Consider the following 27,432-nt stretch of genomic DNA (forward strand, 5'->3'; position numbering starts at 1 on the left):
CAATTGTGCTACTAAGTAGAGCTTGAAGTGCAAACAAACAGAATCTCTATGCTAAAATCCCTGAAACTGAGTTTTCCGCAAAGGTTCTAGGTAACATTTAAAAAAAGCATTCTTTCCTTTGCTCTCCAAATAACATCACCTTATTGTCTTTCAACTACACTTAACATTTTGTAAAAAGTTTAATGTACCTATAGAAAACGGAGAGTGATGCCAATATCCATTTGCATTGCTTTTCCTTTCGCTTTCCCTTGCCTCTTACAGCTAAAGGGCAAAAGGCTACTTTCAGAAAAGTACAACAAAGAGATTCACAATCCACTCCCTGACTGTTCTTCAGAACGTACATGATTTCTTATTTCTAGTGTTGACTCGTGAGTAATGAAAGCTTGGTTTGGTGTTTGTGTGTATTTTTTTCCTTTAAATTTAAGAATTGCTCCTATTCTTCACACTGGAGAAAAAATAGAGCTAAAATAGAGCTGGTATTAAACCAATTAGCAGCCTCACTTACAACAAAACCTCCTCATAAGGGCTTTAGAACTGCATTTAGGGAGTCTGACATTATAGCAAATGCTTCCAAAAGACGTGCCAGAAAAAAAAAAAGTTTTGAACATACAAAGAAGAATTTATCCTAGGAAAAATAGACATACCACAGTCCATTAAAGGGAAACTACACACCTAACGTTTTCCTTTTATAGGTTTTTGAGTTCACACAAGTAGCAAGATTACACTAAGGAAGTGCCACTGCACACAATATAATGAATCTGATGTCTGAGTGCTACTCAACCTTCCTCAGACCTTGTAATCATAATTCCACTGCAAATTAAATAATGATGTTTCACAAAGATAAGCAGTTTGGCAAACTTGAAAGTATACTGTAAATATAAAAGATAACAGATATATTCTGGTACCTGTTTCAGATACACACATACATGTTATGATGTGCCATACATGTTATGGCCTGTGTTGAAAACCAACAAAAAGCAGCACAGTTCAACTTCATGATTTAAAGTGTATATTATGTACTTGTGACAGAGACCTCTGCTAACTTAAAGACTGTGATTATTTATGGTAGGTCCCAGGAATGAAAGCTGATGAGAAAAAAAATCAATCGTAAGCTTTCAGATGTAATTACTTGGAAAAACCTGAAACCTAAAGAGATAATTTCCTATATTTTCATTTTCAGGATGCTAAATTCTTTATCGCAAAACCAAAACTTCACTTGGGATACCTAATATTTCCACTTATCTTGTGCAAAACTAATAACTTATTTTCTGTAACTCACCGTTCTGTGTAATATTTTTGCATATTCATATGAGCCTCTTTGACATATTCCCACATTCCTGCCCTACCCTTTAATCAGATTTTACATATAGAACGGTTTAAAATATCTTTTTATATCATTCTTACCTGCAGCAAGCATCGGTCTGTAAAGATATATCCAAGTATTTTATCTAAATCCATTAAGCATTTATGGTAGCGTATGTGATGGGTCAGAACTGGGAGCATCATTGCATGCTAAGGAAATACAAAAGTATGTCACCCAAAGCAAATCCAAGGCATGCATTTTATTTATTTATTTACATAAATAAATGTCCTACTGCCAACAGATACTCAAACAGTCTCTCTCTATATATACTGTATCTATATATCTATATCTATATATCTATATCTATCTATCTATCTATCTATCTATCTATCTATCTATCTATCTATCTATCTATCTATCTATATATGGATATATGGATATTAGGAATATCTATCACCCGATGTCCCTGTGTGCAACATCATTATATATTATTATTTTTTTAATACATTCAGAATTGTATTAAAAAAATAAATAAATGTATAATTTAAACAAAAATGATGGCAACTGTAAACGCTAAATGCTGCTGTAATGGCTAGTTTAAATTATACATGTAACATGAGAAATATAGACATGAAAGTGCAATAAAGGGCATTTGGAAATATTCAGAGCTTCAGATGGAATACAAATAAATAGTAGAAAAGGATGCAGAATGAGAAAAGGAAATGCAGCTTTAGCAGAGGATCTATTAACTTGCACATTTCCAGAGAGCCACTGTGCCCTCTCAATAAACAAACCAACATGAATGGAAATAAAGCAATCTAACCAACACTTAATATTAAAAATTACAGGATGCTTTTTTTCCAGATTAGTCTTTTTTTATTCCTTTGATATTTAACACCCAGAGGCACACTCACATTTATGTCACTTAAAATGTAAACATTACATTTAGAAAATATTTTTTTTCCCTAACTTGCAGGGATTCTACCTATATAAAACCACTTAAATATGGCATTGTTACCAGCTATCAAAAGATCTCTGGGTACAACCTCTCTCTCTCTCTACAGTCTTTCCCCATCTCAGTATTAAGGTGTCACTTGTCTCGTGCAGGATCATGCAAACCACACAAACCAATATATTTTTTGTCTTTGGTTTTGTTTTGAATGATGGTTCTGCATTTGTGAAGCAGATAAGTATATTCCAAGTTATGAAACAAGAGCTAAATATGTTAGAAAAGATATTACATGTCTGAATGCTTCGCTTTATTGCTACTACACTATATATTGCTAGGAACGGTAGCAACTTAATAGCCTTGACTGGGTTTATAGGCCCTCAACTCAGCTTCTTCATGATATGTTTACTACTGTGCTTTTTAGTCAGTCGCGTTTATAAGGCAATACCCAGAAATATATTACAGGCCTGCCTGAGACCAATGCATTAAGGAAGCAATTTCATTCAGGGCAAATTTATTTTTATTTGCGTTTTCATTTACATTTTTTGATTAATGGTCCCATCATCAGCAACAAGGTGCTCTTAAATTATAAATCACTAAGTACTGTTACGCTCACCGACATTAATAAACCTCTTAAATATAAATACAATCTATTTAAGGGTTTCTTTTAGGTCACCCCCACTATTCTCACTTCCAATCCATAAATGCTAAGTTCATCAAGCTCATTTATTTAGTCCTTGCAATATTCTTGAGGCTTTTTTGAGCTGCTTCTGCATTATGCTGCTCTGTAAATACATCCAATGATTTATGGGCAATATTACTCTGTCTTCCCGCTGTTAATACCTTGTCTCTTCAGAACAAAATAACTGGATTTCAGCACACTGTCCTACTTCAATGTTCATTTAGCATTATATTATTCAAAATGATGTGTTCAAACTACTTTTTTTACCTGCTGTACTTCTCTGGAAGGTACACTTATGCCTGTAATCCACCTTTTGATTTTTATCTAAATGTAGAATTTGTCACCTTATGACACTGCAATTTTGATTCTACTTCTTTTGTTCAATTCTCTTTTTCTAAATTGTTAGTCATTTAGTTTATTCTCACTGGAATTTTAAACTACTGCTATAGCTGTGTCATTTAGCATTACTGCAATAGTATGGCATGAAGACAGGAAGGCAATTAGGAATTAGGTGACAAATTTATTGTTTATTTTGGAGATAAAATTGCCTTTGATTTATTCTCAGTTTGAACCTGTGCTTAGGACAGCTTGCCTATTTAGTTGTAAATGCAGCACCCAGTTTAGCTGAATTACTCGAATGTGAATATATGCAATTTCCATGTTCAGTTTCTTAAAGCATTTTTTATAAAACTTTATTAAAAGCAACATGCAGTTTATTTGACCTTATAGCTTAGCACAGTCATCAAATTTTAAATACAAGACAATGCAACAGGTTTCAAGCTGCCACGTGCCTTCCCTCCCCTCCCCTTTGGTACGTTTAGAGTGAATAAAAAGCAGAGTTTGATTTTATACAAAAAATTGTGTTCCCATGCAGAGTGAAATCAAAATAATTGGATGCCTCCATTGGGGCTGATTGGTATGAGTTCAATAATTATGGTGCTGCCATAATGGTGTGGAATAGGTCTTTTTTCCAGAGCACCATGTGGTCTTCATCTATGATTTATAAATGCTGTTGTTCAAACTAATATATAATGCATAGAGTTTCAAGCAATGTCGAGCTGCTAAAATCAGATTCAAACACATATACTACAGTGGAAAATGAGAAATGCTAATGTGATTAGTTGAGCTTTCCACAGCTAAACTAAAATAACATTATTACTGGGGTAAAAAAGGAAAAATACCTGACAGACATCGGAGCGGATACCAGTTTTGCAAAATCCTTGGCTACTTAGCTCTACAGTTACTTCACGTCGCATTGTGTTCTTTTGCCTGATCTTCTGAAGAGCTTCCTGATGAAGGAAATAGTGTGAGTTTCCGAAACATCTTTATTGACTTTTAAAAATACAACTGTAAAAATACTAGTAAATTGCGGGTTTAATGAGAGGCTGCAGACAAATATGAGAAATGGCTATTGTGCAGGTTCAACATATGTGAACAAACTGACCATCTTGCTTAAGTTTTGGGTTTCCTTAAAAGACTAATGAGGGGTCCGGAAGAATATAATTTTACTGTTGAAAAGCACACTAGGCTCATTAGACTGCTCAGATTGCTATGTGGAATTGCAGGTCGATGCAGTTTTGGGTCAGTGGGCAACGCCACACAATTGTTTATAAGAGTCATTAGTCGGCATGAGTTTCTGCTTTGATTGATTAATGCTGGTGCTATCAAAAAGGACACCCGAGAAATGGACTGGGTTACACACCTCCCCGAAAATTTGCGTTCAGAGTCATACAGAACAACTTGAAATAATGGTTGGAAGTTACCAAGTTTTTCCACTTGTGCCTTTTTTTGTATGAATTTTACATAGTTCAGCAATAAATGCCAATAATGGGGAAGATTCAAATCCGTGAGAAAAAGGTTTACCACGTGAAAACTCATTAACAACATTCAATTTGAGAAGCAATTCAATTCAGAAAATCATCTCACTCTTTATCTCATGTGAAAACTCTATTGAAGTCTATGGAAAAGAAACTGGACCTAAAATTGGAGAAAAGCTTTCTCTCCTCAAATTGAATATTGTCCAAGAGTTTTCACGTGATAAACTATTACTTTTTTTCATGGTAATGAATCTGGCCTATTGTATGAAATGACTCGTGTATGGCCAGTTTTACCCTGCAATGGAAGACAATTTAAAGGACATGGTTATCTTCTATTGTCTTTCAAATTGCTACCTGATTGCTGGACAATCTCCAAACTCAGGAGCTGCAGAACAAAAACAATGGGCAGCAGGTTGGTTTAATGGATAGCAATGAGGTCCTATCTAGTTTGTATGTTTTACTTGTGTCTATGTGGGTTCCATACCTTCATCTGTATAGTCTGGTAAATAGGCCCTTGTGTGAATTTGAAATGGACCTTAGACTAAGTTTTGCTGAGACTTATGTAGACAAACTACTATTGTTTAAAGCATACTTTATGTTAATTTCAAAGTAAAATACTGTTTAAAAGTAATAATACATAAAAGGGGATTGTAACTTTAAAAAGGTAAAAAAATAAAAAATATACACAAATTATAGAGTACCACTAGTCTACATCATACCACATGTTAATGTAAATGTGAAGTACTCTTTTTTTTCTCAAGTGACCACTTGAGAAGCTGTGTGATGCGAAATAATTTATACAGGAAAATTATCAATATAATATAGTTTGTTTAAGCAATGATGAGGTGCCAGCATTTCAGTGGGACACTGAAATATCCTAGGGGCACTTCTGTATGCACCATGCTTCACTGATTCCAATGTGACACTTAACATTTGCTTTGCTGCAGGCCGGAAGCAGGTGAGCCAGAGAAAAACAAAAACACTCACTTTACTAAGTACTGTGACTTCAAAGGTTGTGATTTTGTTTGCTCTCATGTTTGCTTTTATTTAATTTTTTTAGGTTCGCACTGAAACAATGTTCCGAATGGATATATATATATATATATATATATATTTAATTCACTGTGGTCATTTATACCAGGTAAGGCAAGCTTAAAGGGGATCGCGCTTTGGTTAGTATTCAAATTTTAGCCAGATTTTCATTGCTTTTCAGCTATCGTTCTAGTTAAAAATTTGAATCTGAAATACTCTAGCTAAAATCTGTCAGTCATGTAAAAGTCAGAGGCCCCTTTTACAATTTGAAGATGTTTTTGGTCTTCATGATGTTTGAGAGTTTGGGCTGTTTGTCGAAGTTTTTCGAAAACCTGAAAATTTTAAAAAAAGTTGCAAGATTCAAAATGTTGCACACTTTTGTGGAGACCAATTTTCTTTAGGAAATTAAGGTAATTCATGGTGGGTTTTTATGATAAAAATGTCGTTATTTATAATACCCCCCCCCCCATTGTGTCCAACTGGCATTATTGGTAGCATAAAGGGCTTGTGCTACTGGAGTCTGCAGCAAATAAATTGCACAAGCTGGCAAATTAAAAGGGGATCGCCAAGCAAAAAGATGCAATGATTATCAAATTATAATTCTAACCAACTTCACAATATCTTACAACTAAAGATGTTTATCCTTGATTTTGACTCTTTAAAACTATGAAGTAGAAGGCAGATTTTGTCCAGGTCTGTTAATCAATTTACTTTTGCTATACTCTTAAAGGAGTAAGAATCAGCAGGGCAGAAAAGGTAAATTATGACAATGACATTTTAAACTTAGTATTTCAGGTTGCAAGTAAATATGAGAATAGCAAATCTCATGTCAATGTTTTGTCTACCATTAATTTCAGTGGGAAACATTATTTTCCACTCTTAAAAGAAAATAAACCCTATTAATATAAACAGACAACAGAAGTATGTACTTACTATACCATACTTCCCACATTTTGGAAATAGAAAGAGTGACCAAAAGATTTGCCGCAGGGAGCGAGGCAATTTTTTGACCACAACCATTTTGTGGCCACACCCCCTAATTACCATGTTCATTTTACAAAATTTGACAGGTTATGAAAGTTTGAACACATTTCTGTGGTTTTTATGCATTATTACAGTTTTGCTAATGAAGGTGAAAAAAGCCACCATTTCCCCAAGAGACCTGCTTATCTTAAATTATTACAATTGTTTCTTTGCTTATCTTGAATTGTAACAAATGTATTTAAGTACACCTGACACACACTCAGAGCTCTCTGCCAAAAGGCAATTAAAGTTTTAGAAACATGGTATCTTTTTAAGGCTGTTCAGTGCAGGAGATCAAACAGAAAGTCTGGATATTTCAGTAACAATAAAACTGAGCTGTCAAAATCGGGACTGTCCCGCAAAAAAACGGGACAGTTGGGTGGTATGCTATACTTGTATACTACATATTTTCACTTGTGTACAGTATAGGAACAGGAGTTGCCCGATTTTATATTAATTTTAATTTACACCACATCATATGAAGCAAATAAAATAAAAAAACATAACTTTCTCAGAAAAAATTGGGGAATTTTGAATAAATGGGGGTCCAACTGAATAATATTTGCCCTAGGTCAAGCACTCCACTATTGTATGTGTATACGATATTTATTGATTGAAATCTATGGAACATGAAGCAGTGCCTGCCAGGTTCTCTTGTAATTCTCATTACAAGTGTTAGGATCCAAACAACCTCCTCCCCATGCTGCTTCCCATTCCAATAAATAATTTTAATAGAAGAATTGGCACTGCTTTATTATTACAGAGATATAGCTACTAAAGCATTAACAGGGAATTTATTTAAACAATTCACTGCAGGTAATGCCAATGCAGGTTTCAGAACATTCTGGAGAACAGACGTACAGATAATAAATTCCATACATGTATATGTATTCAATGAAAAAAAAACAAACACTCTGGCATATCCAATAATAAAAATGATTCACATAAAAAATAAGGAGCAGGAATTATTGTATATAAAGGCCTTTGCTTTTTCTTTGTATCCCCTTTCTTGTCTTTAATCGACAGCCATTCAAACAATTACCACAGTTATTGAATATTTATTTTATATAGAAACCTAGAAGGTTCTGACTTAAACTGATGGACCTTGCCAAATATAAAATAAATTCCTATACACAAGCTAAGAGAGTGAGCATAATGTTGATTTTTTAGTGCTAACTTAATAACTACACACTATTTTCATGTAAACACTTATGATAAGAATATTGTTATGCCCATCAAAACAAATTTGGCAGACAAGGAGAAACCAGCGCTGAGCTGAAAAAGTTTACGTTGTAGGCAAACCCACAAGCAAATATTACGCCAGTTAGATATATAATCTCTCTAATGCTTTATTTACCAATAGGTCTTTCCAGCAAGAGGGCACCCATTCTGATTAGAAAAAAGGAGGTTCCGGCTAAATATTCGGAAGGGTTTTTTTTTTTTTTACAGTGAGAGCTGTGAAGATGTGGAATTCGCTCCCTAAATCAATTATACTGGCTGATACACTAGATAGCGTTAAAGGGATACTGTCATGGAAAAAAAGTTTTTTTTCCAAAATGAACCAGTTAATAGTGCTGCTCCAGCAGAATTCTGCACTGAAATCCATTTCTCAAAAGAGAAAACAGATTTTTTTTATATTCAATTTTGAAATCTGACATGGGGCTAGACATTTTGTCAATTTCCCAGCTGCCCCTGGTCATGTGACTTGTGCCTGCACTTTAGGAGAGAAATGCTTTCTGGCAGGCTGCTGTTTTTTCTTCTCAATGTAACTGAATGTGTCTCAGTGAGACATGGGTTTTAACTATTGAGTGTTGTTCTTAGATCTACCAGGCAGCTGTTATCTTGTGTTAGGGAGCTGCTATCTGGTTACCTTCCCATTGTTCTTTTGTTTGGCTGCTGGGGGGGAAAGGGAGGGGGTGATATCACTGCAACTTGCAGTACAGCAGTAAAGAGTGATTGAAGTTTATCAGAGCTCAAGTCACATGACTTCGGGCAGCTGGGAAATTGACAATATGGCTAGCCCCATGTCAGATTTCAAAATTGAATATAAAAAAAACCTGTTTGCTCTTTTGAGAAATGGATTTCAGTGCAGAATTCTGCTGGAGCAGCACTATTAACTGATTCATTTTGAAAAAAAATGTTTTTTCCCATGACAGTATCCCTTTAAGAAGGGGTTAGATGGCTTTTTAGCAAGTGAGGGAATACAGGATTTTTGGAAGACAGCTCATAGTACAAGGTGATAAAGGGACTAGTCCTATTGCCATTTTGGAGGATTTTTTTTCCGCTCTGAGGCATATTGAAGTGGCTTCAAATGTTTTTTTTTCTCCTTCCACTGGATCAACTAGTAATTAGGTAGGTTATATACAGAAAGTTCCAAAGAATGTTACCGATCATTCTTCAAAAAACAAGAAAAACATATAGTGCAGCGTTATTAAATAAAGGTGGCCATACACTATAAGATCCGTTCATTTGGCAAGGTCGACAAATGAGCGGATCTTGACCTTATATGCCCACTAACGGCTGGATGAATCCGGACCGGACGGTCGATACTACGAATGGGCTCAGATGGGTCGGAGGACCACATCAACTAGCCGATGCGGTCCTGTATCGTACCAAAAAAATAAAACTTGACCGATCGATATCTGCCCGATTTTTGGGCTGATATTGATCGGGAGGACCCGTCGGGATCCCCCACACAGGTCTAAAGGACCGACATCGGCAGCTTTAATCTGCCCATGTATGGCCACCTTAGGACTGCACCTCAAAGTGATTACATTCACACACTATCAGTGTATTAACCCAACCTCAAACATTGGTGCAGGTGAAATTACTCTTATGTATACTTAAAACAACATCAGATTAAAGTGCACTGTGCTAATTGGTGAAGAAATTTTTTTTTAGAAAATAGGTGGGCACCCACACAGTTTGGAACCCCGTTTCTGGTGATTGATTATACTCACAGACGGCCTGAGTATGATTCACATATCAGAATTATCAGTTGCTCCCCGGGTCCTTCCTTTTGGACAACAAAAGAGTGGCATGTGAGGAAAGCATTTTAAGATACTTTAATAAAGATATATTGCACTTTTAAATTCGCTTTTAAAACCAACATCCGGCGTTCCTCTCCTAAGGGCCAGTATTTCCTGCAGTATTGAGATCTCTGCGGCACTTTTCCACTATGCACTCCGCTCTGTGTGTTGGGATATCCATGGCACTTAGGAGAGGAACGCCGCATGTTAGGTTTCAAAAGCAATTTTAAAAGGGAAATTTAAAAGTGCAATATATTTTTATTAAAGTATCTTAAAACGCTTTCAGCATATGCCATTCTTATGTTGTCCAAAAGGAAAGATCCGGGGAGCAACTGATAATTTTGATATGATAATCATACTCTGGCCGTCTGTGAGTATAATCAACCACCAAAAACGGGGGTTCCAAACTGTGTGGGTACCCGCCTATTTTCTAAAAAAAAAAAAACAACCTTTTTTCACCAATTAGCACAAGTGCACTTTAATCTTATGTTGTTTTAAGTATGCATGAGAGAAATTTCACCTGCACCAATTTTTGAGGTTGGGTTAATACACTGATAGTGTGTGAATGTAATCACTTTGAGGCACAGTCTTATTTAAGAACGCTGCACTATATGTTTTTCTTGTTTTTTCTCCATTTTTTCTGAGGTATTACCGTAGCATTCTTTGGAACTTTGAATTATATAGGAGGTTGGAGAGAACCTTTGTTGCTACTGAACTGGAGAACACACTCATTTTTGGACTTTAACTTTTAATAAGTATTTATAGGTTATATACAGACTTAAAAAAACAGTAACAAATTAAAAAAAAATTGTTTCTACTTAACAAAAAAAAAAACCAACCAAGGCAGTTTTAACTTTAAATTAGCAAAGTCTTTATTAAGAAATTACTTACCGATTCTCTGCTTGCTCCTCTTCAGAAACAGCAACAGGGTGACGATCCATCGTGCGGCGCTCGATTTCTCCTCCCTGCCTTGTATAGGAGATAGCCAGGGAGGGGAAATCGAGTGCCGCACGATGCCGCCTTGGTTGTTTGTTTTTCTGTTAAGTAGAAACAATTAAAAAAAATATATATGTTACTGGTCCTTTAAGGTTGAACTTGATGGAAGTGTATTTTTTGAACCCAACTTACTATGTGGCAAATGATTATTTTACTATGGCTTCTTACTGTAAGATGCTAATAGCCCTATAACATCATAGCTGTATAAAACCATGATTCCTTTAACAGAGTACCTACCGCTTTGTAAAATACATTTTCTGTAAAGCCAGATTTTTAAATTCATCAGAAATATATTGAGTGAATCTATTGAGTAACACATTGATCCCTAGCTTTAAATTATTGCAGTTCCTTATAACCATGGGTATGTTGCTCGCTCCTTGTGCCTCAGGCACAACAAAGTAGATAGTAAGCTCTATGGGGTAAGGACCAAATTGGTTTGGATAGTACGGTGTTCAGCACAGCAGTCAATTACTAGGGCTGTAGGGTTGTATGCCTCACAACATGCTTCATAGCAAATGCAAGTCTGGTAAAATAGCAGGAGGCAAACATGAAGGTCACTAGCTGAAAACACAATGGCAAAAGCAGAACATCTTTCAGACTTTTATCTAATAACTCCAGCTTGAAACATTTCAGCACAACAATTCAGTCTATAATGAAAAGTTTCCACCACAGCAAAAACGTGAGAGCTTGTTAAGAAAGCTATTAATGAGGAGCTGTAATGTTTTAATGCATTCAAAATAAATTTGATTATAATAAGGTTGACAAGTCACACAACTGAGCTGATAAAACTCACAGCTTATTTCCATATCTCACATTGCTCTAATCATCCACTTACTTGTTATTTAACCCTTGGATTTCAGGGACGCGCCAGATTCTTTGATGCTAATTTATAGCCGAATAAAAACAAAGGTCTTTGCCAGCACAGTTACTTTCAAATGGTTTTAGCTTTAGAAAGAAAACAGCATCTTTAATTCAAACATGAAAAAAGATCTCTACTGTGAAAATCTTTTCTCGTAAAAACACACAGATAATGTGCAATGAGTAAATGCAAAGAATTCCTTTGAGGCCGACATGGCAGCATTAGAGATCATGCTGAACTCAAACTAAACTGTGCCTCATTAATTGTTCTCCTTGGGTAAAAATAAACTTACCTCCCTCTGGACCAATTTCTGCTTGTCAGCTTGTTTGACTTTGGGGCTATTTGCCAGTAGATGGCGCAATTTCACATAGCTTTTCCATAACTTTTGGTACCTAAACAGAGAAAATTAGAAGAATGAAAAAGCAGTATTTAACTCTTCTCTTAGTCTCAGAAACAACTGTTAACCCCTCACTTTGTCTATAGCTCTTTACTAGCGTCTGGCGTTTCCACTGTTGCTGTACTACAACTTCCAGCAAGCTGATTTGTTTGCAGACAAACGGGATTTTAGTTCTTCCCAGCAAATAACTGCAATCCCGTATTTCTCACTCGCTCTATCAGGGTATTTCAGCTTCAGACAGGTGTCACAGATCATGATGCTGTAAATGCTCTGGGAGGCTGAAGCTCAGTAACAGCAGCAATCCAAAATGTGTTTGTGACTAGAGAGCTGCATTAGTTTGTTTCCTGAAATACCAAAGGCTAGGCAGAGTTAATGATACCCTGCTATTCTGGCAGCCACTTTATAGACGTGCAAGTGTGCTTTCTGCTCATTTATCTACACTTTAGAATTCTGAGGCTTTCTTCACAAACCTTTTAGTATGACGTATGTGATAACATTTCAGACAATAGTTAAACGCCCATGTTTGTCAACCTGAAATACAGTCAACACACCTATTTGTTGTTTTAGCAAGAGGCTACTAGGGAGATTTTTTCCATGTTTGTGCAACAAGAAAATAACTCCCTCCACCCCCCAAAAAAATTAGAACCATTTACAGTATTTCTGAGCCAGACATTCACGATTGCTTATGGTTCAATAGGACATTGCATAAATCTGACTTTAGTTTTGAAAACTTTCTCCATTTCCCTGACTATACTTTACCAGCCTCAAGACAAATGTGTTACAAATGCTAATCCACCTCCTACTGAAAATGAATATAGGCTATTAGAGATCACTATGGAGTTTTATGGCCTCTCAACAGGCACTGCAACCTTTTCCCCTCTCCCCAGAGAGTTGTAATAGCCTTACACAGTACAACAGGGGGTACAATATCTCATATGTAACAGCATATCTCAGGAAAGTCCCTGTATACCATTCAATCTAATATGCCTCTGCATGTCTCTGTGCGGGCGTTATTGCTCATAACCCTGTAGGAATGGGTGTTTTTTTGTTTTTCAGTTACACATTAAGCAATGAATTCTCCTTACAAAAACAGTTTATAAAATACAATGCCCTTATCCTCTGCCCTGTTACACTTTCATGTCCATTATTAAATTAATACCATCTAAAACACTTTCACCAACACTACAAAAAGTATCAAAGCAATACAATCTAGAGACTGGAATGTATGGCAAAATATCAGCAGTTCAAAACATTAAATCCTAAATGTATGTATTTGCATGTTAATGCTCTGAAACCCACCCTAAGCAAATTCTTACGCAGACTGAGCTTATTAATGGCATTAAACTGTCTAAACTGACACTGTTATATAAACAAGTCTGCTGTAGGCAATTAAGCTTTGCCTTATCTGTCTTGGAAAAACCACTAACAACATAAACTAGTAATAACCTCAACAGACTCTGTTGCCTTTAATTCACTGAAATAATATAGGAACACAGCAATTCATCTATATTTCCACTCCAGTTTCCACTCACCCTACTAAAACATACAGGTAAGTGAATTAGCTTGTGCTAAAACGGACCATAGTGTGTGTGAATGTGATAAGAAATTTAGAATATAAGATTCACTATGACATGGACAGCTGTGAATGATGTATAATCTCTTAAAATAATTACATGTTTCTGCGCTATATTAATAACATAATAAGACACACACATTCTATCAACTAACTTGCACTTGCAATGTTACACCAAAGATCCCCCACTGTGAGCTAGACATGGGTAATTAGGTTCTTGTCTTTCAAAGTTTTCAACAAACAATTAGCAGAAGAACATGCATCTTCATTACAGGCTTTATTGAAATAAAGACAGTGACAAATATATGTAAACAGTAGTTTAATGTATGTAATCAGTATTAATGGCAATGCTTTCTTTGTGTTCTAGATCATGAACTGCAGAAATAAAGACGGTATCATTCTTTCCCATTCCTCATTAGTGAGAAGTATCAAGCACAATGACAAACAGTCTGACAGCAAGGACTAGGAATTAAATACACATAGAGCGATTAACTTATTCTCAATTAAAGGAAAAAATGACCAAAACTAATTTTTTTTGGTTAGATTATAATATAAATAGCCTAACAGCAATAGTAGTATGTCCAGATTCAGGGCACACCTTGAAATTTGATTGCTGATGTGGCAAGCAACAACAATGCTGTTACTTTGCTCAGACTGCTTACCTTTAATGTTGTAATCAAAACATTTTGTGTGCCCTATAGCCAACCAAAAAGCCAACACCTTGAAGATCTGTGATGGCAAGAAAAAAAGTATGGAGAAGGTGTGGAACAGCTCATGATCCAAAACATACCACATCTCTATAAAACATGGCGGAGGCAGTGTGATGGCTTGGGCGTGCCAAATGAAATCTGAGGTGTTCAGAGACATACTGTCTGCTCAAATCCAGTCAAATTGATTGTGAGGGGTTTCATAATACAGATGGACAATGACCCAAAACATACAGCCATAAGCAACCCAGGAGTTTATAAAAGCAAAGAAGTGGAATATTCTTGAATGGCCAAGTCAGTCACCTGATCTCAACCCAATTGTGAAAGGCCCACAAACAGACCGCAACTGAAAGGCGCTGCAGTAAAGGCCTGGCAGAGCATTAAAAAGGAGGAAATCCAAAATCTGGTTATTTTCATGAGTTCAAGACTCCAGGCTGTCGTTGCCAGCAAAGGGGTTTCAACCAAGTATTAGAAATGAAGATTTTATTTTCAGTTTTTTAATTTGTCCAATTACTTTTGAGTTCCTCACATTTTTATGCAAACTTTTTGTTCAACCCACTGAATTAAAGATGAAAGTCTGCAGTTCAACTACATCTGAGTTGTTTCATTTAAAATTCATTGTGGTAATTTACAGAACCAAAATTAGAAAAAAGTTGTCTCTGCCCAAATATTTATGGACCTAAATTTAACCCTTGATCCCTTCCAGACATTTTCCTCTTCACTACTGAAACGCACTGCTAGAGACCCACTACACTTCCTGGTTTGTTGTACTTGGCTCTTAAAAGCAGAGAAGGACAGCAGGGTTAGTGAGTTTTGTTGTACATGGCTCTTAAAAGCAGAGATGGACAGCAGAGTTAGTGGGTTCTTTGCTGTTAGTGCCTACACCTCAATAGCAAGAGCACGGGAGTACATTTGCTTTTGAATGTGTCCTGAGATATGCTCCAATGTGTGGTATTCTAGATTCACGCTACCGAGAACCAGACAAATAATGCTCTGGTGTGAAGAGTGACAGAACGGTTTTATCCTGCCTCATCAAGTTCAGATTTGAGCAGAGAGCAAATGGCTAAGAACTTTTAAAAATCCACAAATAATGATATACTTATGAAATTCCAAACGAACGGACTTCCAATCAACTGGCTTAATCAATACCACAGATTACCTATGAAAATTGTAGATAATATGAAAGAAGGTAATAAGAACCTAACAGCAGAACCAAAATTGGGGGGATTAGACCTTCAAGAAACAGCAAGGGGTGGCCTTCCATAAATATACATTTTTAGCACACGTCCACAATTCAAAGTTTTCAGGATTCAGGAGTTTCTAAGTCATATTCCCCATGTGTAACAGCATGTAGAAAGACAAGAAAGGTCAAATAGTGAAATCTCAATTTTTGCAAAATGTATGATACAATACCCTGAAACCCTAGTAGAGGTATAGGATCCCTTATCTGGAAACCCGATATCCAGAAAGCTCAGAATTACGGAATGGCTCCCATAGACTTCAATTTATCCAAATAATCCAATTTTTTAAAATTGATTTCCTTTTTCTCTGTAATAATAAAACAGTAGCTTGTACTTGATCCCAACTAAGATATAATTAATCCTTATTGGAGGCAAAGCCAGCCTATTGGGTTTATTTAATGTTTAAATGAATTTCTAGTAGACTTAAGGCATGAAGACCCAAGTTACAGAAAGATCCGTTATCCGAAACCCCCCAGGTCCCGAGCATTCTGGATAACAGGTCCCATACCTGTACTGTCATTTGTAATTGCAAATGGAGTAATTTTCAGAAGAAACATTTTTTAACTGTTAACATATCAATATACATGAAAAAAAAGAATAAAAACAACTTACTGGGGATCTCCAGCATAGCTGAGTTGAGCAGGTCTTATTCCAAAATGGACAATGATAGGGAAAGTAATTACATCTGGGTTAAACTGCTCCCGATCAAGCTGATCAATTCGGACTGAGCTAGGCTTCTAAAAGAAAGAACATTAACACTGCATGAGAAACCAGAGAATAAACAAAAGTTCAAGAAGAAAAAATACGTGTATGTTAAGAGAGGGTGATCATAAATAAGACATTCTTAAAAATACAGTAGATGCCTATTGGATTCATTAATTAGACTGTTTGGCCCCTAAGGACCTAAATGAGTAACTGTTGCTCAGTTTCTACAGAAGAAAAAAAACACTCTGTAGCAATATATGTTAAATGCAGATTTTGTGTGTATAAAAAATGCTTAAACACATGTTCGATTTATTTTTCACTTAAAGGAAAACTATACCCCTAAAATGAACACTTAAGAAACAGATAGTTTATATCAGGTCTGTCGAACTGGCGTGCCCCCCCCACCTACCTGCTGTGTTTGCTCAGCATGTGTAAACCTTAAGGGGCCCATTCATTAAGTTCGAGTGAAGGAATAGAAGAAAAAAATGCTCCGACTTTCAAAGTGTTTTTTTGGCTACTTCGACTATCGAATGGGCTACTTCGACCACGACTTCGAATCGAATGATTCGAACTAAAAATCGTTCGACTATTCAATAGTCAAAGTACCGTCTCTTTAAGAAAAAACTTTGACCCCCTAGTTCGCCACCTAAAAGCTACCGAGCTCAATGTTAGCCTATGGGGAAGGTCTCCATAGGCTTGGCTAAATTTTTTTGGTCGAAGGATAATCCTTCGATCGTTGGATTAAAATCCTTAGAATCGTTCGGAACGATTATTCCTTCGATCAAAGTATTGCGCAAAATCCTTCCACTTCGATATTCGAAGTCGAAGGATTTTCATTCCCCAGTCGAATATCGAGGGTTAATTAACCCTCGATATTCGACCCTTGATGAATTTGCCCCTAAATGTTATCATTACAGAGATTAACTGGCCCCTGCTGTTTAAACCTCAAATTCAGACTGTAATCCCCCGTATTGTTCACACCTGTGATTCCCCTGCATTGTTCACACTTGACACCTCTATTGTTCACACCCCTAAAGCCCTGTACTGTTCACACCTGAGACCCAGACTGAAACTGCCCACATTGTCCACCTGTTCACACGTTATACAAAATGCTAATGAAACACCAGCACTGTGTCACTATATGTAGTACAATTTAGAGTGGTCCTGATGGGTTTCCCTGTTTCTTGCTCTGTTTTGCCTTCAATATGCTTCCTGTGTGTGCCCTACTCTGCCTGCGTGTGCCCTGTGCCCTACTCTGCCTGCGTGTGCCCTACTCTGCATGCGTGTGCCCCGTGCCCTACTCTGCCTGTTTGTGCCCTGTTCTGTAATTTGGGCCCTAGTTACCAGATTGCTTAAAATGCAAATTGAAGAGCAGCTGAATAACTCAAAAACCTTCAATAATAAAAAATTAAAACAAATTGCAAATCATCTCAGTATATCACTCTCTATATCAGACAAAGTTATCTCAAAGGTGAACAACCCCATTAAGCCTCAACTTCCAAAGCAGTTCTGGGAGGGGTCTTTAACTGTTCTAAATTGATACATACCGATACATTTGTTATCTTTGTCCCTGCTGAGCAGGATCCCTAAGTTTCGTTAAAGGCAGATGTTAAAATTGCTACAATAGTTGCTAATATTCCACAGATACTGTTTAGAAATGTATTAACAAATTATATCAAATACATGTAGCAAATTGTAACAGTTCTGAATGCCAGACAAACTATACAGGCATGAAAATTAAAATTTAAACTTCAATTTTTTAAAAAATAAAATATGGTAAGTAAGTGAAAAAAGGCTTTGTTTATGGTGAACAATCTGAAAACAACTCAACTGAAAAAAACATGTTTGAAAGGTGAACTACCCCTTTAAAACCAAGAATTGGAACAGGGAACTGGGTATCTTGTTGGACTAAATTAAGTTATGGACACTATAAAGATTCATAATCTCTTATTTATTCTTTAATTCCAATAATTTCCATTATTCCATTTTAAACATGGTGGTGTTGCAGATTTAAGTTTGGCCATGTTAGCTGAAGATACTTTCATGTACATTCCTATTAGTGTTCCTAATTCGAGAATGGCTATTTGTGTGCCATCCGTCTGGGACAATACAATGCACGTGTCGTTATTTTGTACAGTACTAATAATTTCTCTGATTTCAGATTTCTTCCATCTCTATCGAATAATATTTTGAGTTTGCCATCTACTATTAAAATTCAGGTTAGACGTACACACAAGTATGGGTGATATTTTCAACCAACATATTTTCAGAAAACATAATTAACTATGTAACTGCTATAGTCAGAAACCTCACTTCACCCCACTACAGGTTTTTATACAATCAGCATTTTTCATTATTGAGGTATTTTTATACTTACAGAAGGACTCTTCTTTATAACATGGAATCTAGCCAAGTGGTTAAACTAATGCTTTGCATCTAGGCTAATAGTTTAGAATGTTGGCCACATTGATTCCTTGCAATTAATGTTTCTGTATTTGCCAGAAGGTCTGTTATAAGATTAATGAAAAGACATTAATCTGTTGTAAAAGAGTTGTTTGATACTGAAAAAGGGTTGCAAGTTATAAAAGAAAATGACAGAAAACACCCACACATCTGACTTTTTTATATCTTGGATATCTAGGGAATAGTTGTATTGGTGTTACATTTCATCTAGTGGCCTGCACAAGCTGTAGAACACAACTGGTGCTTGACACCAGTAGCACTTGTTTTGAAAATTCAAATCAGTTTATAAATTTGTTAAATTTAGGGTTTGTTGGTGTTTTGTAGAAGCGTAAACACACTTGGTTAAATTGCATTGTCAGCTGCATTTTCCTGCATTTAGTCTTTCTGTATCATTTTTTTTTAATGATTCCTTTTTCTCTGTAATAATAAAGCCAGTACATTGTTCATGATTGCAACTAACATATGGATAATCCTAATTAGAGGCAAAACAATCCTCTTTAAATACGTTTACGTAGACTTAAGGTATGGGGATCAAAATTACAAAAACAGTGCTTATCCAGAAAACCCCATGTCTTGGGCATTCTGAATAACAATAGGTGCCAAACTTGCATTTTATTTAAATTATTTATTGCTGCAGGTGTAGTCTGTCAAAAAAAGAGGTAACATATCAAACCTGTGCAATAGTCTAAAGTTTGTACGTATTCTTTTTCTGAAGGCAAGCAACTGCTACTCTAAAATTACTATACTATATCTATATAGCCGATATAGAAATATGTTAACAGAAGGAGAACAACTCAAATGGTCATATTGAAAGTAAACAGTTTTTGTTTTGGTACACAAGTTGTAGCAGCAATCTGCAAACACCAGATCAGAGGAATAGAACACAAGAGAATCAAAGTTTTCTTTATACATAAAATAATACATACATAACCTGCAAAATAATGTACCCCCTACTTAAAGGAATAGTTCAGTGTGAAAATAAAAACTGGGTAAATAGATAGACTGTACAAAATAAAAAATGTTTATAATATAGTTAGTTAGCCAAAAATGTAATGTATAAAGGCTGGAGTGAACAGATGTCTAATAAAACAGCCAGAATCCAACTTCCTGCTTTTCAGCTCTATAACACTGAGTTAGTCAGCGACTTGAAGGGGGGCCACATGGTACATTTCTGTTCAGTGAGTTTGTAATTGATCCTCAGCATTCAGCTCAGCTTTAAAAGCAACAGATATGACCCATGTGCCCCCCCTCAAGCCTCTGATTGGTTACTGCCTGGTAGCCAGGGTAACCAGTCAGTGTAAACCAAGAGAGCTGAAAAGCAGGAAGTAGTGTTCTAACTGACATGTTATATATCAAATCACTCCAGCCTTTATACATTACATTTTTGGCTAACTAACTATATTAGAAACATTTTTTATTTTGCACAGTCTATTTACCCAGTTTTTATTTTTACACTGAACAATTCCTTTAAAATATAGGGGTGTCAAATGTTACAGAGAAGTATCTATGATACAAGTCATAGCACTCCATGGTGACTTCTAACCCCTGTAACTAACGTGTTTTCAAAAAGGGGCACAATTTTTTTATAATACACAAATTTCATGTGATATAAATGACATCATTAAGCATGATTTACATAGTGAATAATGAACCCCCTATTTTAAAATACAAAGATATAAGTCACCAAGGTGTTCCATGATCTAATAAAGGAATGAAGCCGAAGGCAGAGTGCTTTTATACAGGTCATGGAACTCCAAGGTCCATACACTATATTATTTATGTACTGTATAATAGACAATAGAACTATAAAGATCTTACCATGCCAGGATTAGTGACAATCATGCCTTTGCACTCCTCTGCATATTTCTGCCATTCAAGCTCTTCCCACTGAAGCATGTTTGCAATCTCTTCTTCAGGAACTAAAGGTTTGTTACAGCGCAACAAGTACAATAAAACTTGATGCATGGAGAGGACCTCTTTGCCACCATCTGAAAGTTATAGAAAAGGGAAGCCAATCAGTTTAAAAGTTCTTGTCTGAACCTAAAAAGTATTGTCAGCTACTGTTCCCAGTGACACAGCATGTTGAGAACTTACAGCATAAATATTAGGGATGCACTGAATCCAAGATTCGGCCAACATTCTGCCTTTCAGCAGGATTCTGATTTGGCCAAATCTGAATCTAAAAACATACATGATTTTTTGTCACATAAACAAGGTAGTAAACAAAATGTTTAACCTCATGCTGCGTGCACGGTTATCTTTCCCCCCTCATTCCCATAATTTACATGTGCAAATTAGGGTTTGGATTTGGCCGAATTCCAAAATATAGGATTCCATGAATCCCCAATAAATATTCATCTAACGATAATAGAAAATAATGAAAAAATGCAGGCCATGAAATGTTAAGTGAAATACCACAGGTAGAAGTATGGCAGTCCAACTCAGACTCATTAACCATAACAGGATTTTAAAACAGCCGACTACAAGAGCTCATTAGCAAGTGTAATCTGGACTGACCAACCTGTCCCAAGATACAGGTAAACCTTAAACCTTGCCTCTAATTTGATTATCCCAGTCATGAACAGTAGACTTCTCAAAGATTTGCAGCTGCTAATCACATACTTTGTAGTCTACTAGCAGAAGCTCTCTTCAGTTATCACTTCAGTTATTTAAAAGTACTGAAGTCCATTTTAAAGTCATACATAGGCATGCATACATGTGGCAATCAAACTCTACTGCATTGGATGAAACCATCAAAGTTGGTAACACAGGAGCTAACCAATTCTTAAACAGGCAAAAAATAGTATTAGCTTTTGCTTTTCGCTTTCATTCCTTTGTTAGTAATAAATAATACGTTATTTCATATCCTGCAATGCTTTGTTTAATTAAACATTTTGAACTCTTGTAATAGGAAAGCCAAAAAACATTGCATTGTCTTCCACCTTTCTCGGTTATGCTCTTTTCAGGCAAAATCATAGCAGAACTGTCAAAAGTGTGTGCTTGTGAAGACTGCTTTATGTCATGTTTGGGAGTTCATTTTAGGTGGATGAATCTAGCATGCTGTTGTTTATTACAGGCAGTGAGATTTTGTTTTACACAATGCATTAGAACATGATAGCATACAGATTTCCCAAACAGAGGGTTTCATTTTAACACTTTTTGAAGTGCATTTGGCTAGAATTATGGATCACACGCTTTGATACAACAATATTCCAAGTTCAAATAGGATTTCTTTTAAAAAATGACAAACATGAAACTTTTCCCAGAAATCCCAAAATAATCTGTTTTGGGAATACAATACTGCTAACCCTTACACCTATATATGCCATTAAGTCTGAATGATTACATTTCAAGTCCTGTAAACATCCAAATGCTCTGACTTGCTACCAGTTTCTAATTCTAATTAACCTGCAGACATACAGAGCGTTAAGATGCTTACAAGACCAGAACAAATTTTGGCAAAGCTGATAATGTATGAGTAGTTTAATACTTATAGAACACTAAGGTTAAGGCCAGACGAGGAGATTTGGTGAGGCAACTTTGGGCGACTATTGAAAACGCATCGCCGCGTGTGCATTAGCGCAGGCGATTTTGCACTGTAGCCTATGGGGAAAAGACGCTGAGGCAGTTTGTGGAGATAGTCGCGCAAAAGACGTGGCGATAAGTCGCCAGGCGACAAAATCTCCCCGAATCTCCTCGTCTGGCCTTACCCTAAGCAATAAGAGTGAAATGCACCCACAATGCCGAACAACCCCATACAAGAGCAAGTTTGTCTGAGCCTCCTATCAGGGTCTTCATTAAGTGGGCTGATTTATCAATGGTCAGATTAGGCAATTTCCCAGACATTTACATTTTATCAGATTTATAAATACTCTCCTAAGAACATTTTTGATGACAGGCAGGAAAGTGTCATCCGACTCTTCATCAAATTACCTTTCCATCAGAAAAGCTAAATGTAGTCAGAATAATGTGTTCCTTAAGGGCAGAAATATTACAAACCAGAACAGGTTCTTAAACCTTACTTATTCCTAAAGTTGCAGAAGACCATGATACAATACAGTTCTATGACTGACGCATAATATGAATAGGGAAATAAAAATATGAACAAGTAGTAATTCTCCATAGTAATTAAAGCGGGGAATGTTTACATATTTAGTGTCACAGTCTAAACATATGTTTTAGTTCCTTTAGTAAGTCTCCAACTGAAATCCATTACAAGGCAATAGCAAATAAGTTGCTCATATGGTGTAAGCACTGGCTTGGTGTGCTTTTGCTATTGATTTTATTTGCTGTATTAAAAGCCTTTAGACATTATGAGGCCTTGTGGAGAAACATTTAGGGCTTTTATGGGACAGTTATGGATGTATCCAAATAGCTAGAGAGGAAATGGGCAAAAACTATTGAGCAGACAAAGGCTTTTGGGAATACTTTAAAAAGCAATAATCCACAATCATTATCCTTATGGTACAGATAAGTTATTGCCAAATCCAGCTTTGTGTACATGAGAGAAAAAAAATAAATAAATAAAAAAAAGATATGGCATCTTTCAATTCCTGAACACACATATTTAAGCAAGGTTTTTATTCATATCTCTAGCATGCTGCCTTACCTTCAGCAATAAACTAAGTATCCTGACATAAAGTAGATGGTGTGTTAATAATAAAAATACTGCATTAAAAACAAGTTGGGTATGATTTTTTAAATCCTCTTTTAAATAAAGAAAATTCAAACTGCAAGATTTGTAAAAATAGTAAAACATTTAAACTGAAAGTAGTTTGCTTAGCCTGGATACATACAAAGATGATAGATATATAGACAGAGGGATGCTAAGCTTTAAAACCTAATAGCCTTTGGTGTTGTGTCGCACCTTTAAATAGAACAGTGTGGCATTCTGTGACATTATTTGGGAATCTTTTGCAAAGGAAGCAATATTTCATGGTTTATTGTTTGATGTTTTTTAATGTCTTGGCCACGAAAAAGTTCTGAATGACTGAACACCACTTATCTATGTCCTCTTTAAAAGAAATAAAATTAGAATATAGTTACAGTTACATAGGACTGAACAGGCAAGGTTTATGTAACAGCACTATTATGTGATTAAAATTAATGTTGTTTTAGCTGAGTACGGAAGCACTCTGGTGATAACTTTTAAACAGACACTTTGAGGCAAGCCACAGAGTGGAAAAATCAAGATATTTAATGACTGTTTAAAGGCTTACCTGGTAGAAATCGTACAAAACGAGGCATAAAATGAAACTGCGGACAACTGGCATCATTGTTTTCAACAAAAGGATCTTTAAAATAAAATAAATATAGGCAGTTCTTTTCCATTGCAATAAAAATCTGTTATGTTTCAAAGTACATTTAATCACTGTCCCGAACATGAATGAAAAGGCAGATCCATGTTGAAAACAAAATAATATATTTTTCTGTGGAACACATACAAGTAAAAAAACAGCTTTTTTTTTTATACAGTACAAGTTAGGAGATTTTCAAAGATGAAAGAAGCTACATATACACAAGATTAGTTGTGCAGACTCCATGAAAATATAATTAAGACATGGCATTATCTACATTCAACGCAGCAGAAAAATTAATATGTAATTTGACACATCAGAATTTAGACAAGACACACAAGGCAAAGTTTAAAGAAAACTACATTTAAAAAAGTGTTTTGGACCTGTGTGTCTGCAATGGTATTCTCTGCAATATACACAAGCATTAACCTATACTCAGTATAAAGAGTCCTTGCCATATAAACTGCAATCTGATTGCTAGCGCAATTTATCCTAAGCAACATGCAGTGATTTGAGTAGAAGGCTGAAAGAAACAGTGTACAACTCAAAACTAATGCAAAAAATCCCCTTGTATGTATGGTGACAGGCAGATGCCAATTAAGTGTATGGCAAGTCGCAGAGACGGTGGCAAGGGTTTGGCTGGCAGAAATACACCAGCAGAGAAATTTCTGGTTTGTCATTAGCAGGTAGAATTCTATCATAAAGCAAGATAAGAATCTTGCCTCAGGAGGCAGTATGCAAGTGGTTACCAGGGGTGGCAAAAATGTTTTCTTATGTATTCTTGCAGACATTTACAGTATTTTACAAAAAGATTAAGTAGACTATTTGTCTGAATGATAATCTTATCAGCATACCTACAGCCATGGAAGTGGATCCTAGTGAAGGGACCCACTCATCATTTGTATACAGGCGGTCTGCAAGTTTTGATACATGGCTCTGAACCATTAGCTGTATCTGTGCTATAAACCAGCAGTTCTGGATGCATAGTTGGCTAAAGGACATAAAGGAGTAATTTGCATGTCTCCTTCCATAATACTTATGTGAGAAGTGCTGTGTGTATGGCATGAGACAAGTGAATACCTTCAGAAAGCTTTACTTTGCATGTAATTGCTTGTGAAGGGCTTTTTGGCTCCTTTTAGCCCATCTCACCCTAACCAAGTTCAGTTTTCTATTATGCAAAAAGAAGGAATTATAAGAAAAAAAATCCAACTTGAAGTTCCATAACTATGGTCCATAGTGTATATAATACTAAATCAATGATTTTGTATAATAAATATTTATTTGCTAGATACAAAATCTAGGAGTCTAGCATCATATTAAATGTATACCACTATGGGCAGCATAGTGGTGCCCAGTGGTTCAATTACAAGCACTGCAAGGACTTAATTTTCCTTTAAACATTATATGGGTAGGTTAATTGGTTCCTTTTAAAAACTAACTATAGTGTGTGTGAATCTCAACTGCGACTGATGTGAATAAAGCATTATCTCTGCAAAGGTTTATAATCACTGTGTTTGCTGCGGCCTTCCAGTGGATAATAATGCATAAAAACTTCAGGAAAGCCATTCTGCCTGTCACCACTCTATGTGCTATCTGAATGCAATTTTTCATTCAGTTCTATCAGGTGATCAGGTTGCGGTTTTTCACTTGACAGTTCTAGTCCAGTCTCACTCATAGACTTATGTAATAGACCTTAAAGCTAACCTAATAATTTTCCATGGCTTATTACATATAAAATGTACAGAACACAAGCTTATTTACCTAAGAAGTAATGATGTGCAGGTCAACAAAAATTTGACCCGCACCAAACCCTTTCAGCACCCGTACTCAACCCTAACTTGATGCGCTTTCCTATTTATAGACCTGCGCCTGACATTCCCAGTTCTGATATCATGGAAGCATAGGGGCACCCAGGCATAAAAAGTATAAAAAAAAACATGCATGGAGGCAGAAGCCGAGCACTGTAAGGTCGCTGGTTTGGTGGACTCAAGCTAAAGTCCAGTCTGCAGCCCACAATCAGTGAGCAAAAGTCATTCCAAAGCCACGGACAAGCGTGCATCGTGCTGGCCTGCACATCACTAATCAGAAGCAACACATGCAAATTGCTACCACTCAACTCTTCTCTTGAGCAAAAAAAAGTCTAAGGGCTTAAAGAGATACTGACACCAGAAATTAAACCTTTTTTTTTTTTAACATCTTCCAAAAGACTTTTTACTTGACTTTTATTTTGCCATTAAGTATTAGCCCAATGCTTTTTCATTACCTATCTGACTCCCTGTGTTTGTCTATAAGGGGGCTACCATATGTGTACAGCAGGAGTACATTAGCATTAGAAACTTTAACTGACAGGCTGAGATGGGACAATCAGGTTGGCAAAACAGTCAGATTTAGGAACTTCAACAAATTACATACAAACCTCTCGGCAAAAAACAATCAACATGACCTATAGGTAACTTTTAATGTACTGTAGATTCTTATTTTAAAAGTTTTTTTTAGTGTCAGTATCACTTTAAGGGCAGTGGCACACGCTGCTACTGGGGGAGATTAGTCATCCAGCGACAAATCGCCTCTTCTTTCTTCCCGAAGCAACTTCGGGCGATTTCGGAAAACCAAGTGTTATGAGGGCTGCATCAATGCGCTGATGCTATCATCTCCCCTATGGCATTTTATAACCTGCCTGATCGATATCTGGCCAATTTCTGACCAGACATCTGTCGGCTCATCAGAGGTCCCCTCCACATTAAAAGAGAATTCAACCTGTAGGGAAAAAACCTGGACCCCCCACCCCAGTTAGACCCCCCCTCCCTCCTCTCCCCAGGCTAACTACCTCCTCCCCAGGAAAATGCCCCATACACCATTCTTACCACTTGCACACATCCATCTTCCTTGGTAAGCTGACAGAGATCGGCAATTTCCGTGTAATTGCACAGTTGTCGCAAACCGGCAAACTGCACATGCGCAGAAATAACGGTCTCCAAGTCAGCTTACAGAGGATGCAGAAGATGGATGCGTGGAACTCCGCTGGAAGAATCTGCAGCAAGGGGTAAGTATGGGGCATTTCCCCGGTGGGTAGATAAGCCTGGGAGGAGGAGGAAGGGGGGTTCTACCTGGGGTGGGGGTATGGGTTTTTTCCCCCACAGGCTGAATTCTCCTTTAAGTAAATAACAACCTAGGAAGGCCAGATATCGATCAGGCAGGTTTAAATATGCCATAGGGGAGAGGATCACATCAGCTCATTGATGCAGCCCTCGTTGACTGCCTGCTTTTTCATTGTTGTGAGTCTATAGTTTGGTCCAAGGGCCAAAAGATTGGACCAGCCTGATATCACCCATCTCAATATAATTTAAGTGTATGCCCAG

At 36.5% G+C, this 27,432-nt stretch overlaps 1 protein-coding gene across 3 annotated transcripts in view; it reads right to left on the reverse strand.

Moving 5' to 3' along the window:
• Positions 1-27,432, reverse strand: part of drosha.S (drosha ribonuclease type III S homeolog) — a 144,727-nt gene that overhangs the window by 71,177 nt on the left and 46,118 nt on the right. For all 3 annotated transcript variants that reach the window (XM_041567651.1, XM_041567650.1, XM_041567652.1), the window contains 6 exons: positions 23,996-24,070; positions 20,595-20,764; positions 16,221-16,345; positions 11,983-12,082; positions 4,116-4,223; positions 1,405-1,512 (listed from right to left, as the gene is read on the reverse strand). In XM_041567651.1, coding sequence (XP_041423585.1) covers positions 1,405-1,512; positions 4,116-4,223; positions 11,983-12,082; positions 16,221-16,345; positions 20,595-20,764; positions 23,996-24,070 — 686 coding nt within the window. The remainder of the gene's footprint in view (positions 1-1,404; positions 1,513-4,115; positions 4,224-11,982; positions 12,083-16,220; positions 16,346-20,594; positions 20,765-23,995; positions 24,071-27,432) is intronic.

Source organism: Xenopus laevis, chromosome 6S (assembly GCF_017654675.1).
Source record: "Xenopus laevis strain J_2021 chromosome 6S, Xenopus_laevis_v10.1, whole genome shotgun sequence".
Lineage (NCBI taxonomy): Eukaryota > Metazoa > Chordata > Amphibia > Anura > Pipidae > Xenopus > Xenopus laevis.